Consider the following 16,073-nt stretch of genomic DNA (forward strand, 5'->3'; position numbering starts at 1 on the left):
ACTCAGCTTTCCATCAAAATCCCTCGTACCTCACCGAGCCGTTTCTCTCGCTGCCCTTTAAGCGTTGTACATCCAGAAATTGCATAAAACACTCTATGAATGAAAGAATTATCCGTTTATAGACCGATGTTCTCTTTTGTAGTGTGTCCGATAGATTTATTAGCCTTTAAATTAAATTTCCATGGCGCCAAGATATTTCATTAGCGATTTTACCAGTTAAATGTAAGTTAAATGTAACAATCCGGTATGAATCAAAATAAATCAGTGTAACAATCCGATGTGGATCAAAATAAATAAAAATAAATCAAAGTAGTTTACACCTTTTTTTTGAAAAAGAAAGCTAAATAGGAGATAATTCATCATCAGATAGTTAGCTGGTTGATTAAGCTACTTACAATCTCACGCTCTCAGTGTCTTTCGTTTTCAGGAAAAAGATAACATTTCATCGCTCACGATGAAAGCCTAGACAAGCCGTGGTGCAAAACTTCGTCTTGATTCGGAGCAAATGAAGTTACGAAGACTCCAAGTGAATTCTAAACGAATGTTTTCGAGAAGATATCCTTGAGTAATTTATATCACTCGGCCGACAATGATTTAACTCCTTCATTTATCGCGATCATTAATCTCACCCGTCTTATCCATATTTGTCGCGGAGTTTACCGGCGAATTACGTCCTTCGAGGAAGCATACGCTCCGTAACTTCTGCTGTAGAACGAAAACGAGAAAGAGAGAGAAAGAGAGAGAGAGAGAGAGAGAGAGAAAGAGAGAGAGAGAGAGAGAGAGAGAGAGAGAGAGGAAGCTGTCGCAACGACAAACTTTCGCGCCCGTTTATACCTAAGTTAAAATTCTCCTCCAACCCTCCCGATATCCTTCTACCTATTGCATAAATATAATGCGTTCCTCGGGCGGCGATCTCGTGAAAAGTTTCGCGGCGTGCCGTCTCTTAGCAACATCTCCTCGCCTTTCCTCGTCTTTTCGTTTTACCATCTCGCGTGTAATTTACAATACATAGAAAAGTGTGCCCCGTGTCGCGACACATCGCTGGAAAAGCATTCCTGGGGGTGGTCTCTTTCTCTCTCAGCTGCGCGGGCCTTTGTCAGTGTTGTTTCGCGCGAGCGTCAACCACCCTCTGCCACCCTCTCTATTCCATTTGCGACTCTCTCTCGCTCTCTTTCGTTTTCTCGGCCGGAATTAACATCTTTCATAATTATTGTCCGCGAAACTGTCGCCGCGCTTGCTATTTACCGAGAGCATTGTTTGACGAAAGTTACTCCACTCGGCGTGAGCCCTCTTTTCCCTTCTTGACTACCTGGCTGCCTCGTCTCGAGGTTTCTGAAAGTATTTTCTTGTTTTGCCGCGACGAGAGCGGAAAAGGGATCCAAATAAGACGTGCTCGTGCACTCGGAGACCTTCGCGCTGTTCTTTTTCGCGCCGCGTCAAACATTCTAAAGAATCAAGGAGCGATAGACAGACACCTGCGAGAATGCAAAAAGGCGGCAACTTGTTAAATATCGTAAAAGACGTACAATTAATTTTTCCTTTATGTTAAATGAGTACTCGAAGTAGTACAAGTATTCGAGGAGTTAAACTTATTCGCAAGACTTTGTAGGAGATATTCGTTAACTCGGGTATCGAGAGCAGACGGTCAGAGATCCAAGATATCACGATGTAAGAGGAAAACTAAGAAAGAAAAATGGAAAGAAAAATAAGAGCTCTATAAATTCAAGTATCTGGGAACGCTCTGTGAAACGGAGAATCTATAAATTCATGTTTTTTGGAATAATGGATCAGCGCAACCAATGGATTGGAAGATCGCTACACACGATACCAAAACTAACAAGATTCCGATAGCTTCAATAGCGATCTTAATCATGAAATGTACGTTATGTTGTCTTGCTTGTACAAACCTGTAAAGAAAAATGTACACATATTTCTATCGTTCATATATTATAACATGGTATAAAACATCTAAAACATGAAATCAGAAGATGCGTACGATGTGAATTGCACTATTGTCGTGTAGTAGTTCAAATTCCGTTCGATGTGATATCGATATAAACGGTACTCTAGTCGCATTCAGAATCCTGTACAAATCCAGATAAATATTTCACAAAGAACAGACTGTTTAGATATCTCGATCGTTTGAGATTCGCATGTTTCATACCATAATTCTCATAAATATTTCTCACGAGATTAAGATAATCGAAGCGGAACTGTTGAATACAGCATCACCAGAATCACCGATCAATTGTGTCTATCTCGGTTTCCCGTGGCGAATGCACACCGATATATCCTCTGCGACGCGACGCCACAGAGCTCGCGCGAAAGTGCAAAGCGTTAGCCGGCACAGTTTTCACCACAGCTTGCTGTCGGATCCTTTAAACCAAGAGAATAGTTATTTCCTTTACTGCCTGGTATTACCGTTATCCTGGCGGCAGGTCGCAGTTATCCTTCCGCTTCCTCGACCTAGACTTGGCGAGTTTTTTCTCGTCTATGGATGTAGGCGCTTAAGCCCCATGGGATGGACCACTACCGCATCACGGTGGCAATGCTGAAGATAAAGGATCGCGAGCGGTTACACTTCAGAAGAGGAAGAAAATAGACTATCGCGAAAAAGCTGACGCAATTTTCACATCGCGAGCGAGCGCGTTCCTCCGTGGACAATGCAATTGAATTGGTTATCGCAGGCGAGACTTGGCGCCAAGCTTTTTTGCAAACAAATCGGAAAATTAGCTTCTTTCTTCTGCCATGGTAGTAACGTGCCAACTTTGAAATAACAGGCTGCTTAAATATACAGATTATTTAAACTTAAATGGGCTGCCGTAATATTTTCCTTACAACAGTTTTTTGTAAAAAATATCTAGTAATAAAGAAATATCGAATATACGACCGATTGTGCCGGAAAGCTATTGGTTCTAGGACCACGTTTTTCAATGCGCGGTCTCTCGTGCACAACAGCGCGAGATTTTTCCATTTCATTGCGCGCGATCTATCTATTATCATACGAATATTATCCTCTCGTTTCCCGGCACCGGCTGAAACCTTTTCCTTGTAAGCGCAGGCGGTTAGATCCCATGGGGCAGCCGCCGATGCACCATGGCGACCGTTATGGGGTTGCAGGACCACTGTCCGAGCACGAAGCCGTTCCTCGGTGGATGGAGGAACACCGTTACCGGCCTAATCTATCACAATGCCTGCACGCAGACATATGGAGGCGGCAGGACGACAAGAAGTAGGATCACGCAAACTGTTACGGTCGTGGACGCGGTCACCAATGTCGTTCACGACCAGGCGGTGCAAGTGCAATTTTTGCCCGATGCTCGCGACAGAATTATCGCACCGGCAGTTTCTTCCTTCGTGGTGCCGGCCAAAGAAGTCGAGCCGTTATGTCGTCAAGATAATAGCAGGATTCTCGACAGCATTATTAAAATACAGAGGTGTTACAGGTAACGTGGATCTTCTTGGACCTTCCGTGAGACACATTGGAAAATGTGCAATTCAACACTAAAAAGAAAGATTGTAAAACAACATTTTTTAAACTTCCTGCCTCTGATTCTTTACAATTCTTTACGATTATCTGCAAATTAAACTTCTGCTGATGCAAAGTCTACATGAGAATATTAAATAGAGTTAATTAATCTCATTATGTGCATTCGTGATCTCATCAATCAATTTATTTGCGCTTGTAAAGCTCAAATCTCTCGATTGGCATACGACAAATATTAACAAGCGCAAAGGCATGCCTTCTGCATCAGAATGCGGACCGCGCGATCGATAAATTCGAAGCAATTACCGAATTGAATCCGGTTTGCAGAGCACATCGAGCCAGAGCGGCGGCCAGGGCAAAAGCTCTCCAAGTGGTCAGCGTCTCCCGACGTGACGAGACGAACGTGATCGAGCAGGCGGGATATTCCCAGGCATTCTCCACTGGCACGGATTTCGTGATACTGAACCGCTGTCCGCCGCGTACGAGTTCGGACTTCGAGTCACTGTACAATCTCCTCGACCGATGGCGAATCCTCGAGACCGAACGAGCGGGTCGCACGCTCCTCAGATCGTCGAAGGTTGCCGCCTGCGGACTGATCCTGTCGAAGGAGGTTGAATTGCTACGCGCCATCGACTCCACGAAGACCGCCATCCGGCTTAAGTGCGGGGAACGAAAGAGACACCGGCTTCTGGATGAGTTGTCCAGACCGATCGTCTGGCAGGACGATCAAGGTCGGCCGATCCTGGTCGATACCTTGCGCGTTCAACGTGCCCGTCAGCACAGGAACGTGTATGCATCGCTGGCCAACGAGGATTTATCCGTTCCGGAACGGATCGATCTACTGCGCGACCTGAAGCGCATCGCCGGCATGCACACGTGCAGTCAGTCACACGAGCTCGTTTATCTGGTCGATCAAGAACTGGATCTCTTGACGTGTCGCGTGGATACGGTCAAGCTCAATTGGCTCCGGAATCGACTAAAGCTGAGCTTTCTCAAACTGGCACGCGACGTCCTGCAAGGTCCTCCGTTCTCTGCATTTCGTTTATGCCAATATGCCAATTTACAAAATCTAATTATACGAAATAGTCTTATGTTTCTAAATCTGTCTTTCTTCTCGAAATTCTCACAATTACTCGTTCTTGTTGCTAAATCTATTTAAGATGTTATAAAAATAATAAAATAAAAATAAAATATTTTTATAATTTTTACATTTATAATATATTTATTTACGGATTATATCATCGTGCTTATACAAAACTAAACTAATAAACTTGAAAAAATAATAAAATATCCTTACTCTCTTTTTTACATAGGCGATCTGGAGAAGAACGTGCGCCAGTTTGGCTGGCCGGACACCAGCATCACACGATTATGCAGAACCTGCGGCAAGCTCTTACCCTTGGAAAAGTTTCCTCGCGAACGGCGTCTACGGTCACCCTCTTGTGCCTGCTGTATGTCCATGCGAATTCGAAGAGGTCCTCGGGTCGTGTATGAGTCTTACGAAAGGATGCTGCGGGAAGTTAGGCGTTTCGAGGCCAAGATGGGCTGCTACGGTAGTCTGGCTTTCGTAATTGGAGTCAAGGTCATCTGCCGTCTGGTGAACGAGATCTGGCACGGCAAATCCGGTATCTCCGAGTGCGATGATCTTGACGAGCTGCGGCTGACTCGTTTCCGGCGTGAGCTCGAATGGGCGCCCTGGAATTCCCTACTATTGACGAGAACCGAAGCGACAGTTCATCATGGGATCACCGAAATCGAAAGCTTCTACGACTCGAGACTCTTGCAGAAGTTTTGCATGAAGAATCTCCAGGCGAAAGTACATTTTGAGTCGACTTCCGGAGCACGGAGGAACATCGTGACACCGTTCTCGATGGAGGATTAACATGTGTGTTTGTGTGTGTGTGTGTGTGTGTGTGTGTGTGTGTTGGTATTGACGTCTTTACTCTACTGTTAATGCATTCTACAGAATAGCTGTAAGATATTCTTTAACGAAGCTAAAATTGTATCTTAACATAAAGATTTTTCTATAAACGTCCTTTCTTCTAACGGAAAAATATAATTTCCACAAAATATTGTATTAAGGAGTTTTCGCTTCGCTTATGATTCTCATCCTGGAATCTTTGTTCGCCGAACGAACGGTTTGGGACCACAATTGTTCGCGGTGCGAATATGGTACATGTGTTACCACGAGACTGCACCACGAGAGAAATTCGCGAGTTGAAGGTGCCGTTCTAAGCCAATTACCAAGTTGCGGAGAAATGCGCCCACCTCCGGACGTCGGCCGTTCGTCCTGGCGGAAGTTGGACGTCGGGGAAATACGTTGAGCTCGCATTATAGCCGGGATGTCGCCGTTGTTTCTCGCGTTTTCCCGCGTTCTCTTCCCGACAGGACGTCCCGGTCACGTTTTGGTAGCATCAGTTAATCGCGTCGCAGTTTATGAACCAAGTTTCCAAGGAAGAGAAAAGCGCGAAAGAGGCACGAGCTCGGCTCGGACATTTAAATGCCGTACATGAGCACGACGACTGCAGTATTGTAACGCGTTTCCTATTTCTCCTGTCTTTCACACGTTGATATTGTTTTTCTTCGAAACGTTACCGCAAACATCGATTTCAACAGACGTCAGCGTGATGGCAATATTATATATTAAAGGGATCCTGGCGAGGGAGAGTCCTGACAATGTCCCGATTGACCACAGGCCAATCAAATTGCTTAGTTTGTATTGCTTATACAATCAATAAAAAGATTAACGATCACAAATTTTATGGTAATACAAATGACTCCAGTATCCCCTTAATGTTAAAGATGTAACATAGTATTGCAACAGCGATAGACATGCAGCGATTACGTTGCAGATGGTATAAATATCCTTCGTTTATTGTATCTATTGTGTTTGTAGAATTATACATATGTACAATAATGTATGAAAACCACATTTTATCTTTTATCTTACTTGCGTCCAATTAGCTCTTTATGTAGAAAATAATTCCGAGATAAGCGTAATAATATACGAAAACAGTTTCAGTAGGCAGTAAAGTTTAATAAAATGGAAATAGTTTCATAATTATGATGTTTTTCCGCAAAATGTTAAACCTAAATTGAACTTACAGAGTGGGTGATAATACAGCTATGTGACCAATATCGAAATTAGAATAATTGATTATCTCTCCCGCGTGGTCATCTATCCCCGAATTTCCGTATAGACACTTATGTGTATTTCTCTTGAGTTCAAAGAGTATCTTCTAAGGAAGTTATGCTTGAGTTTACAAGGCAATATCACTAAAACGATCTCGAAACCGTTTGTTCGACGACGAAATGCCGATAAACTGAGAATATGACACGCGTCTGTGTGGAAAAATAACTGCGATGAAGAAATCGTGTCCCAGGAAGCAAAATATTACGGAAAGGACGACGATAAAAGTGGCCCCAGCCGCGGTGTAGTAAAAGAAATAATAATGCAAAGACAAAGTGCTCTTGTGACAGGCTATTTTGCGACGGTATCCACACACATATGATGATGATAATTTTTATTTCTTCGCCTCCGATAACCGCGCGTTCCAGGTGCAGCGGCGGGGAATGTCTCCCTGGAGTAACGTTTAAAACAAACTTTCTTTATGATTGCCTGGAAGAAATTCAACACGGATATTAAAGCTCTCGTGCGCCATGTACGTGAAAGCTCGAAGATCGGAGAACGTACAAAATTCTCTCTTTCCAGTGTTATTGATAAACAAATCTGGATACCTGCCAATTTGAATTTCGTTTAGTTTGAACTAACTGAATTAATTTGTATCGACGCATACCTTATCTACGGATTATTTGACCAATAGTAGTATCGAGAATTAAAGCGTCATTAAACAAATCAGCAGTACTCCATATTTTATTCAAAATTTATTTTATGTGAAGTTTAACTATTGTTACAATCATGCATTTTGCTGACAAAGCGAGTACAATGTAGAGTACAAGAGAACCAATACAAGTGAATCGATCATATCGCATATGGATGATGATCCCTTTGGCGATACGCAGATGCGTACGCATGGTTCATCAGTAATACGAGCGAGGCGTAGTCTTTCAATGAGCGATCGAGGCAGTTAACCGCAAATCAACAGATAATCGCATTAAACCAAGAACGCCACTAATAAGTAGCCGTGCATCGTGAGCGATACATCATGCAGATCCATTTGATAGCTCGGTTGCGGCCAACCGATAGTTGGCCAATAGACAATCTTCCACGTACTCTCTAATGGATTTGTAGTGATTAAATAATGAAAGGATATCCTGCATGGCCGGATGGCTGGTAAGTCCTTCGTAAGTACTGAATGAACGTTTGTAATCGATTTCAATGTAGCGTCATTTAAATAGCAAAGGAACACTTCCTGTCGGACATACAAAGAAGACTGCATTCAAATTGTATATTCAAGTATATCAATATATGAATAATTAAGAAAGAAATTAATTAATTGAATAATTATTAAAAGAAATTAATAATCATGGGAGTATACGTGGATAAACTGTAATTATCCTTCCTAATTATAATCTTTATTATTTATGAAAATTAATTTATTGGATTCTTATGCTCTAAGAATCTTCAACACTGAAGAAAAAGTCTGCGCGACACCTCAATTCCGTTTAATTTGCTGTAGAAAATAATTTCCATGTATTGTTAACGAAAGCATAGAGTTTGGAAGTTTCTTTTCAGCTACGCGCAAGCTGTAGATTAAACGCGAAGGAAGATTGCAATTTCAGCGGACGAAGTATAAGAATTTTTATACGTAACAAAAAGACCGTAATTCTCGCCACTGTTAAGTTGAGTAGCTCGCGCTCAGTTATACACCGAATCGTTAAGCTCGCCGTTACCTCCGAGAACGAGTACACTTTCGGTGGTCGTGCTGTATGGTACGCCAGCTTTTACAAGTCGAAGTGATAGTCGCGGTTTTGCATCGAAATAAGGTTCCAGAGTTTAAATTAGAAAAGATCTTGCGCTCCTCGTCCTCTCCCTCCGGAGGCACGTGCGAAAACGTCTATGCGCTTCTCACGACTATAAATAAAGTCGATCTCAGCTACGATATAGACAGGGATATATCACTGTCTACGAGAGCAACCTGCTTTAAATGCAAATGTGCAGCGCTTCTCCTGCGTTGGCAGCGCCTTGTTATCGATCGGAAACAGCTGGCGTTAATTTCTAATTATTATTGCCCTAATGGCAATCCGATACGTTACAATTCGCTTTCCTATGATGGTTGTTAATAGTTTCTGTTTCAAAATGTATGTATGAAATAGCGAGTATATGGTTGTCATTATAAGTACATTTCTTGTATTATAATTTAAAAAAGAATTTGACATAATAAAAAAAGTAATATTTACGTTTGATTATTATTTGAGAACTTCATAGATGTCTTCTGATGTAATCTTCCAAGATTTCTTTTATTTGTACGAAAAATGTTACTAGAATGCAACTGTCTCTTCGTAGAAATGGTTTCATTACTTATTCCAGTTTGCAGGAGACAAATCGAAGGATTAGCATCTTTCTCCATGAAAGAGCGAATGACAAAATTGTTCGAAACTATCACAGATTCCTGATGAAACGTTCGAATAAACAAATATCTCGGTCGACAGTTGGAGCGTAGTCTCTCGAGTTTGAACGACGTTTCCGCACGAGCATCCAAGACTCGAGAATCGATAGGAGCAAATTGAATTGCGAGAAGTTTCCCTTCATCGTTGTCGAACTTTCCTATTATTTGAAATTATGAGAACTCTCAAGGCCCGGGGAACCGATGGGAACCGATGGCCACTGCGGAAAATCAGCGAGCCGTAATAAAGTCTGAATATCGTTATCGTTAAATCGTGTAATCCGATGTATAATTTTTAGACGGCTGCGATAAAGCGCAATCCTCCGTGCAATTTATCCTGGTCTACCTTGACGACATTGTTGTTGAATAAAGCAACTCGCTTCGTGAAATTGGCTTTTAGTTTAACCAGCTGGCGATCCCCTGACGAAACAAACTCGATGTTCCCTAGTGTTCCACGGTGTTGAGAAAGATTGATGCGTTATTCCAACTCGCGTTTTCCACTTTGCTGTTACCATCATGACTCGGAATTTTCTGCACGGCGGAGCAACAAGATAAACGGGCTGATCTTTGAAATTCATCACGTTGATATTTCCAAGAAATATTAAGTGTTCAGATAGATGGAACGTAAGGAACGCGAGTGCAGAGATTTTTACAGACGGTGACACGCTCAAAAAAGCGCGGTAACATAGAAGAAGTAAATTGCACGAGTGGAGTATTAATCAACATTAAGGGTGACAGAGTCAAACTTTTGACAAAACTGGGTTAATACGATAGTTCTACCACAAGGAGAGAGTGCTTCCTAACCACTTTCATACTTGCTATCCAAACAGAATAGCATACGTTGAACGTTAAGATGGAGTTGCGATGAGCAACGGAAATTTAACGGAAATTATATATTTTAATTACTTTTGCAATTTTTCTTCTTTTCTCTAAAGTTTCCTTTGATCTGTGTTATTCCTCGCACAATTCTTGATTACCCGATGACAATTATTATTTCGCGAAATGTTATTCGTTGCGGTTCACGTTCGCATATATTACGTCGGTATGTATTTGCTGTGCGTAGTTAATGAGTTTTAGACCTGCAAAACGCTCGGAAAGCAGAGTGTTATTGTAAGGTTTGCACACAATTCTGATGAGTCGTTATAACGGCCGATGCACCCACATAACAGCGGTATTCAGCTCGTTTCAATGTTGAGCCAACGGTACCCCATCATTGATTGATCAGTAAACTGAATAAAATTACAAGGGTAGAGATAAAATAAATATTATAATTATAAATGTTACGAATATACGATGATTCCTGAGTGTATAAATATATAATTATAAATGTTATGAATATACGATTTCTGAGTATATAAGTATATTTCTTGCTCAGACAGATCAACGATTTTTAAACGTCTCGTTTTTCAAATTATTTAATTGCATTGTAGTATATGTAAAAGATATAACAACGTAATAAAACAACATGCTAAAACTCCTCAAAAATTGTCTCTCAAATTGTTCCGTGTATAGTGTACACAATTTATAACATCAAATTGTTACGACGATAATTTCAAAGTTGTAAACTGTATAAAGAACAAAATACTATTTATACAATTAGAACAAATCATTATCGATTGCACTGTTTAAGATCGCAAAGAATGAAAACTTCAAGTAACAAAATAAGAAGTAGGAACGTAATTTTGCGAGCACGTTGTCGAGTTTAGCTTCAACTAATACAACGTGTACATAACAAGCGTCCTCGATATTGGTATCATTAATTATCTGAAGAACATGCGGTACCGTTGAAAAGTGGCGGCGTCGCATAATTAACACTCAAACAATAATTAATAATCATCACGAGACCCGAGTGATTTGCGCGCGGTGTTTATTAGCAACGTCATCGACAGTAACAGTGCACATATCGATCATCTTGTTCCAATGGGTCAAATTCGGTATATGCCTGCAGTACCTGCCTGTATCTGATCAGTCGTTTAAATATTCAGCGAGGTGTGCAAATGAACGCAGTGTATCGTAGTAGTTTTATGGATACTCACGTGGCAGGTTACGATAACACCGCGACGTTTTTCAAATGTCGCGAGCAAAACGCTCTTATCGCTCTTAATTTGCGTAAATTCGATGACGCTGATACTCGCTCGGAAGTGATTTTGGTGCTGTGACACTTTGTGACAGTTTATTATCTCCCCACGTTAATTATTCCCAAATTGTTTTCTAAAGAAAAATATCCTATATTGCGCGCAGTGGTGTAACGGGATGCTTATATACATGGTATTATATAATATATTAAATAATATATTAACCGTCAATTTTTCCGGTTGAGCTCTCATGGAATTAATTAATACGAAATTACTATAAATAATTACCTCGTAATGCGATCACATGACGGAGTCCAACGCGGATTTTCCTTCGACAAAACGATAAAACAGCGAGAAAACATAAATTGCACAATAATACACGATTAACGAGCAACAATTGGGACATGAGATTTACGTGAGACGCATTTCACCCGACTATACGTACGTCAGAAAAATTCTCGTATTCGTTTGCGGGTTAATAATGTCGCGGCATTAATTACGCGTCGCGGGGGTGAGAGATACCCTCTCCCTCTTTCTCTCTGAATGCCGGTGAATTCCATTCGCGATTATGGTAGTGGATGAGCGCGACGCAGCAACGATCGCATAATAAGTATGGAAATTAATATCAAATCGTCGTGGATATATACACGGCGGCCGAAAACGCGGCAGCCGCAGCACGGTGATTCATAACACGGCAGTCGCATAAATTGCGGGTGATATGTTGGCGCGCAATTAGGGTTTGCTAAATCGGCATTACTAATTAGATTCGGCGTACCGCCCGCACGGTCGGCGGGCCGCCATCGCCGCCACCCTAATCGTGCAGGTAGGTATAATTGATTCGAGTTTGAAATTAATCTATATCCGCTGCCTGTCGATGATGATCGATAATCGACCGTGAATGCCGCGCCCCGAAGGGGTGGCAGAGCGCCGATCTGGCGAAATACGAATGCACGTCATATGAAACTTACATAGGCTCTCGCTGAATGAAGCGTGTAGCATTAAGAGACACGACGAATTTATCCGATATAGCGAAATGTTATTTATTACGTGATTACTGCGAGGTTTATTTAATTTAATTGAAACTAATATTAATTGAGTAATTAGTGAATTTGGAGAACTAGTGCGGTATCATGTATGCCTTTATTACGATTATTCTCATTGATCTTATTTTCCGCTGAAGCGATCAGAGGATTACTGCGAATGTAATGTACATTAAATGTTGTAACGTATATAGTGGATAATTATTATAATAATTATAATTTAATATAATAAATATAATTTGTTGCACGCAACGAACCGAAGAAGTAAAATGTAGCAAGACGATTTTACACGTTACACGTGCAAATGCCACAGAAGCCCTCGAGATTTACGCCCTTGTAAAATCGCGGCTGACCATATCGTGGGTTACGAGGGGTTTACAAGCAATTTCGGTAACTTCAGAATTTTGTTCGTGGTACATGGCTAGTAAAAATCGATATTAAAAACGACGGGCCATTTTATGGTCACTGTTGCGTGACCATAAATCTATATTCGCCTTAATGTCCCGTAGCTTCACGATATCATGGTAAAACGGGACCAAAGTCTCCCTCGGCGACGTGACGTAATTGGTGCGAGAAAGTGGTGGCTTGTCGCGTTTTGCGACGAAAACCATCGTGGTACGTTGCGCGCGAAGAAGCAAGAAGTTGATGGGCTGTTTACGAGCGTTTGCAGTGATAAATCCATCCGTATTCGGGTTGGCGTAAACAACGCGCCGCGTGTCTGTCGGTGTAATGAATCGTAGAAACTACCCCCGAGTTCCGGTCCTCGCCTCCACATAACATTAGGGTCGGCCAATCATCGCGCGATCACCGGCTCTTTCGGTATCTACATTCTTCCTGACCTCATTAGCTTCACAAGTAATTCTCGAGGTTTTCGTCAATTCTAATATTGAGATTGTTGAGCGTTAGAAAAAATTGTTTTCGCATGTGCGAACTTTCCCTTGAAACTCTTTAAGAAAGCATGAACAGCAGATAAAAGACCGGTCGTAGACACTTTAAAAATGGTCGTCGAGGCGAATCGAGAACCGTAAACAGATTATACGTACTGGAAATGCTGATAATTTATAATGCTGTACCGAGATGCTGAAAGCACCATTTAGATTAATGCAGTTTGAAAAAATAAAAACTGTTTTGCGGAATAATCCATTCAAAGGCCTTTATCGAACACGTATAATTCTTAGAATTACATGATTCTTAGATAATTTTGGTATAAGGTATTATTAATAACTATATATCAAAAGTTTTTAAGAACGGAATAAAACAGTGAGATTGAATAGTAATAAAAAATATGAAAAAATTTCAAGATAATCTTTGTAGATACTTCTCCAATATTAATTCCGCAACTTTTTCTTCATGACTCTAATATGAAACATTTTAAATGAAGGCAAGATTGTATTATAATATATGCCATAAATAATTCGAAGCTATAATATACATCTACATTAGATTTACATTGGATCACGTGCAATATAAGCTTTAATAGCTTTACATATACATATATAGAGGAATCAGGGAGATGATATTTTTTTTCCATCAGATTTGCGGAATCTCTGTCTGCCTCGGCCATATTTTCCCATCGAGACGTTCGTCTCACGTTGACGTTTTCGTTATAACCGCCGGTCGTAAAGCGTTGCATATGCATTTTCAGATAGACGCGGAGGTGCATAAAAACGTCGCTGAGTCGAAGAGAGAAGGAGAGAGAGAGAGAGAATGAGATAAAAAGAGGGAGAAATGAAGGAGCGGGAAAGGAAGAGAGACGGCTCACCCGTGGAAGCGTATGCGCTCTAATGCTAAAAGCTCCCTATAAACGGGATCTTTTCGTCCGGCCATAAATTCAGTTATTATTGAAAATCCTTTCTGCTCGCTCCAGAGGTACATATGCGCCGGACAGACCGAAAAGCGCGTCGATGTGCGCGTTTTAGAGGGAAATGAATGAATAAGTAGAAGCAGAACGTGTGCACGGTGACTATTTTTGCATTGTTCATTCCCATAATTTTCGTATAATTGTATAAATGTATAAATGTATAAGAGCAAGACCATTTTTCCATTTTTCTTCTATTTCTTCTATTCTTCTATTTCTATTTCTATCTCTTCTCTTCATTTAGTTCGGTTTACGTTTGCACATAAATATAGTCATTAACACAAAAAGCAATCCAGCTCTTACTAATATAAGTAAAATTAAATTAAAAATATTGACATTATATGTAAATTATTAGCTTAAAAACTTTTAAGGTAAAAATAATTTTAATTGACGTTACCAGTGCTAAGTTAAGATTTAAACCATTAGACGCATACATATATCTGTTTGTAATGTGTTAGACAAATCACGATGCTTCTGTGCAACGCGCGGATAACAGTCGGATAACGGAGTGAGATTCAGTGTTCCTACATCCGGTGATCCCGCAGAAGAATTTGTTTTACTTTGTCCCGTTAGCTCCATCCTTTTTCACAGTTACTTAGATTTTGAGTAAAGAAGCGAAATCGAACTGTCCGCTTGGAATTAGGCCAAGATTGGCCGGAAAAGTTTCTAGCACGAGCAGATTTTCAACCGCGCGATAAGAAGAACGCGATAAAAAGAGAAAATTGCCGTAGTTAGCGTATGTATTCATGGGTGGAAAAAGGAAAAAGAATTTTATGTTCCCGCACACGAATCTCCTTCATTCTAATCAATGATACGAACATTATAGGATGTTCCGAAAATAGCTTAACCATAAAACGATATGATGTGTTTACACGTTTCCAAAAAATAACGGAATAATTGGTGCAGATTTAAATACTCCGTGATACATCTGCATAATACAAAATTGTTATATAAATAAAAAAACGCACTAATTGAGACATTTAACGAAATTTTCTACTGTAACTCAAAGGCAACGCTAAAAATTATAAAAAAAGAGAGCACGTTGTTGTATAAGATTAAAAATTAAAAAATTCTAGTACTTATTATTAACTAGCATCTCCTGTCACGGCTTCGCCCACGATATTTGTGTATAGAACTTGAAATGTACGAAAACTTTATTATAACTTTTTCACCCGTTAGGGGTGGAATTTCGGAAAACCCTCCATTAGTGAGCATCTACATGATAGTAGGAATATACCCTTAAAATTGCTAGTCGGTAGGTGCAGTCGTTCGGGCTGCACGTTGATGAGTCAGTGAGTGAGTGAGTGAGTGAGTGGTATTTGGCTTATATATATGTATATAGATTATTAATTTTATTTATATATGTATATTAAGATCAGAACATATTTTTTTTTGAAAAATTTAGCGAAATAATATTATAAGTTTAATAATACTTTTTATTTTTAATGTTTCTTATTTAATTTTACTTTTTTTCATATATCTTTCTTTTATTTTAATAAAAACATTTTCAGACAAACAGCCAGTTATAATAAAAATGTAAAACGAAAATTTTGTATTTTTTTCGAAAACAAGTAGAGCAAACGCGTTTTGAGTCGTACGGGATAACGTTACACGAATAATTTCGCAGTGTGGCGCAGTTCCGGACGCATCGTCTGCATTCATCGAAATTCAACGGTTCGTAATCGATAGGCGAATTTAACGAACGTCAAATTGGAAAGCATGCATGAGGAGAGGATTCCAAAAATGGTGGAAACTCTCGATATCGAGAGACATAACAATCGTCTCGATAAAAAGCGCCATTTCGCGAAACGATTCGTACGTTATCTCGGAGAATTTCGAGTTTCTCGGAATAGCTCAATGGATTTACTTCAGGAACGAAGAAGTTCCCCCGGGGTATTTTCGATGGGATCGAGAACACTTGATCGAGCGTACTCGTAATTACGACGACGGTGTTTGAACGAGTGACGAGTGCTCGACGTCTTTGGGCCAATAAAAACTGGAAGAATCCCGATCGTCGCACACAACTATAACGATTTAAAACGAAAA

At 40.4% G+C, this 16,073-nt stretch overlaps 1 protein-coding gene across 1 annotated transcript; it reads left to right on the top strand.

Moving 5' to 3' along the window:
- The first annotated feature begins 783 nt into the window (after positions 1–783).
- Positions 784–6,417, top strand: LOC105284809 (IQ and ubiquitin-like domain-containing protein). The gene is made up of 3 exons (XM_011348600.3): positions 784–3,446; positions 3,815–4,506; positions 4,801–6,417. Exons 1-3 carry the CDS (start codon positions 3,097–3,099, stop codon positions 5,367–5,369), a joined length of 1,611 nt encoding a protein of 536 aa, XP_011346902.1. The 5' UTR covers positions 784–3,096; the 3' UTR covers positions 5,370–6,417.
- Positions 6,418–16,073: the final 9,656 nt, after the last annotated feature.

The sequence above is a fragment of the Ooceraea biroi genome, chromosome 2 (genome assembly GCF_003672135.1).
Source record: "Ooceraea biroi isolate clonal line C1 chromosome 2, Obir_v5.4, whole genome shotgun sequence".
NCBI lineage: Eukaryota > Metazoa > Arthropoda > Insecta > Hymenoptera > Formicidae > Ooceraea > Ooceraea biroi.

Bases quoted from the DNA above. Each gene is read 5' to 3' on its own strand.
- LOC105284809 (XM_011348600.3), top strand. From the start codon at position 3,097: ATGGCGACCGTTATGGGGTTGCAGGACCACTGTCCGAGCACGAAGCCG. The intron at 3,447-3,814 runs GTAACGTGGATC...TCCGGTTTGCAG, and splicing joins AAAATACAGAGGTGTTACAG to AGCACATCGAGCCAGAGCGG. The intron at 4,507-4,800 runs GTCCTCCGTTCT...TTTTTTACATAG, and splicing joins GGCACGCGACGTCCTGCAAG to GCGATCTGGAGAAGAACGTG.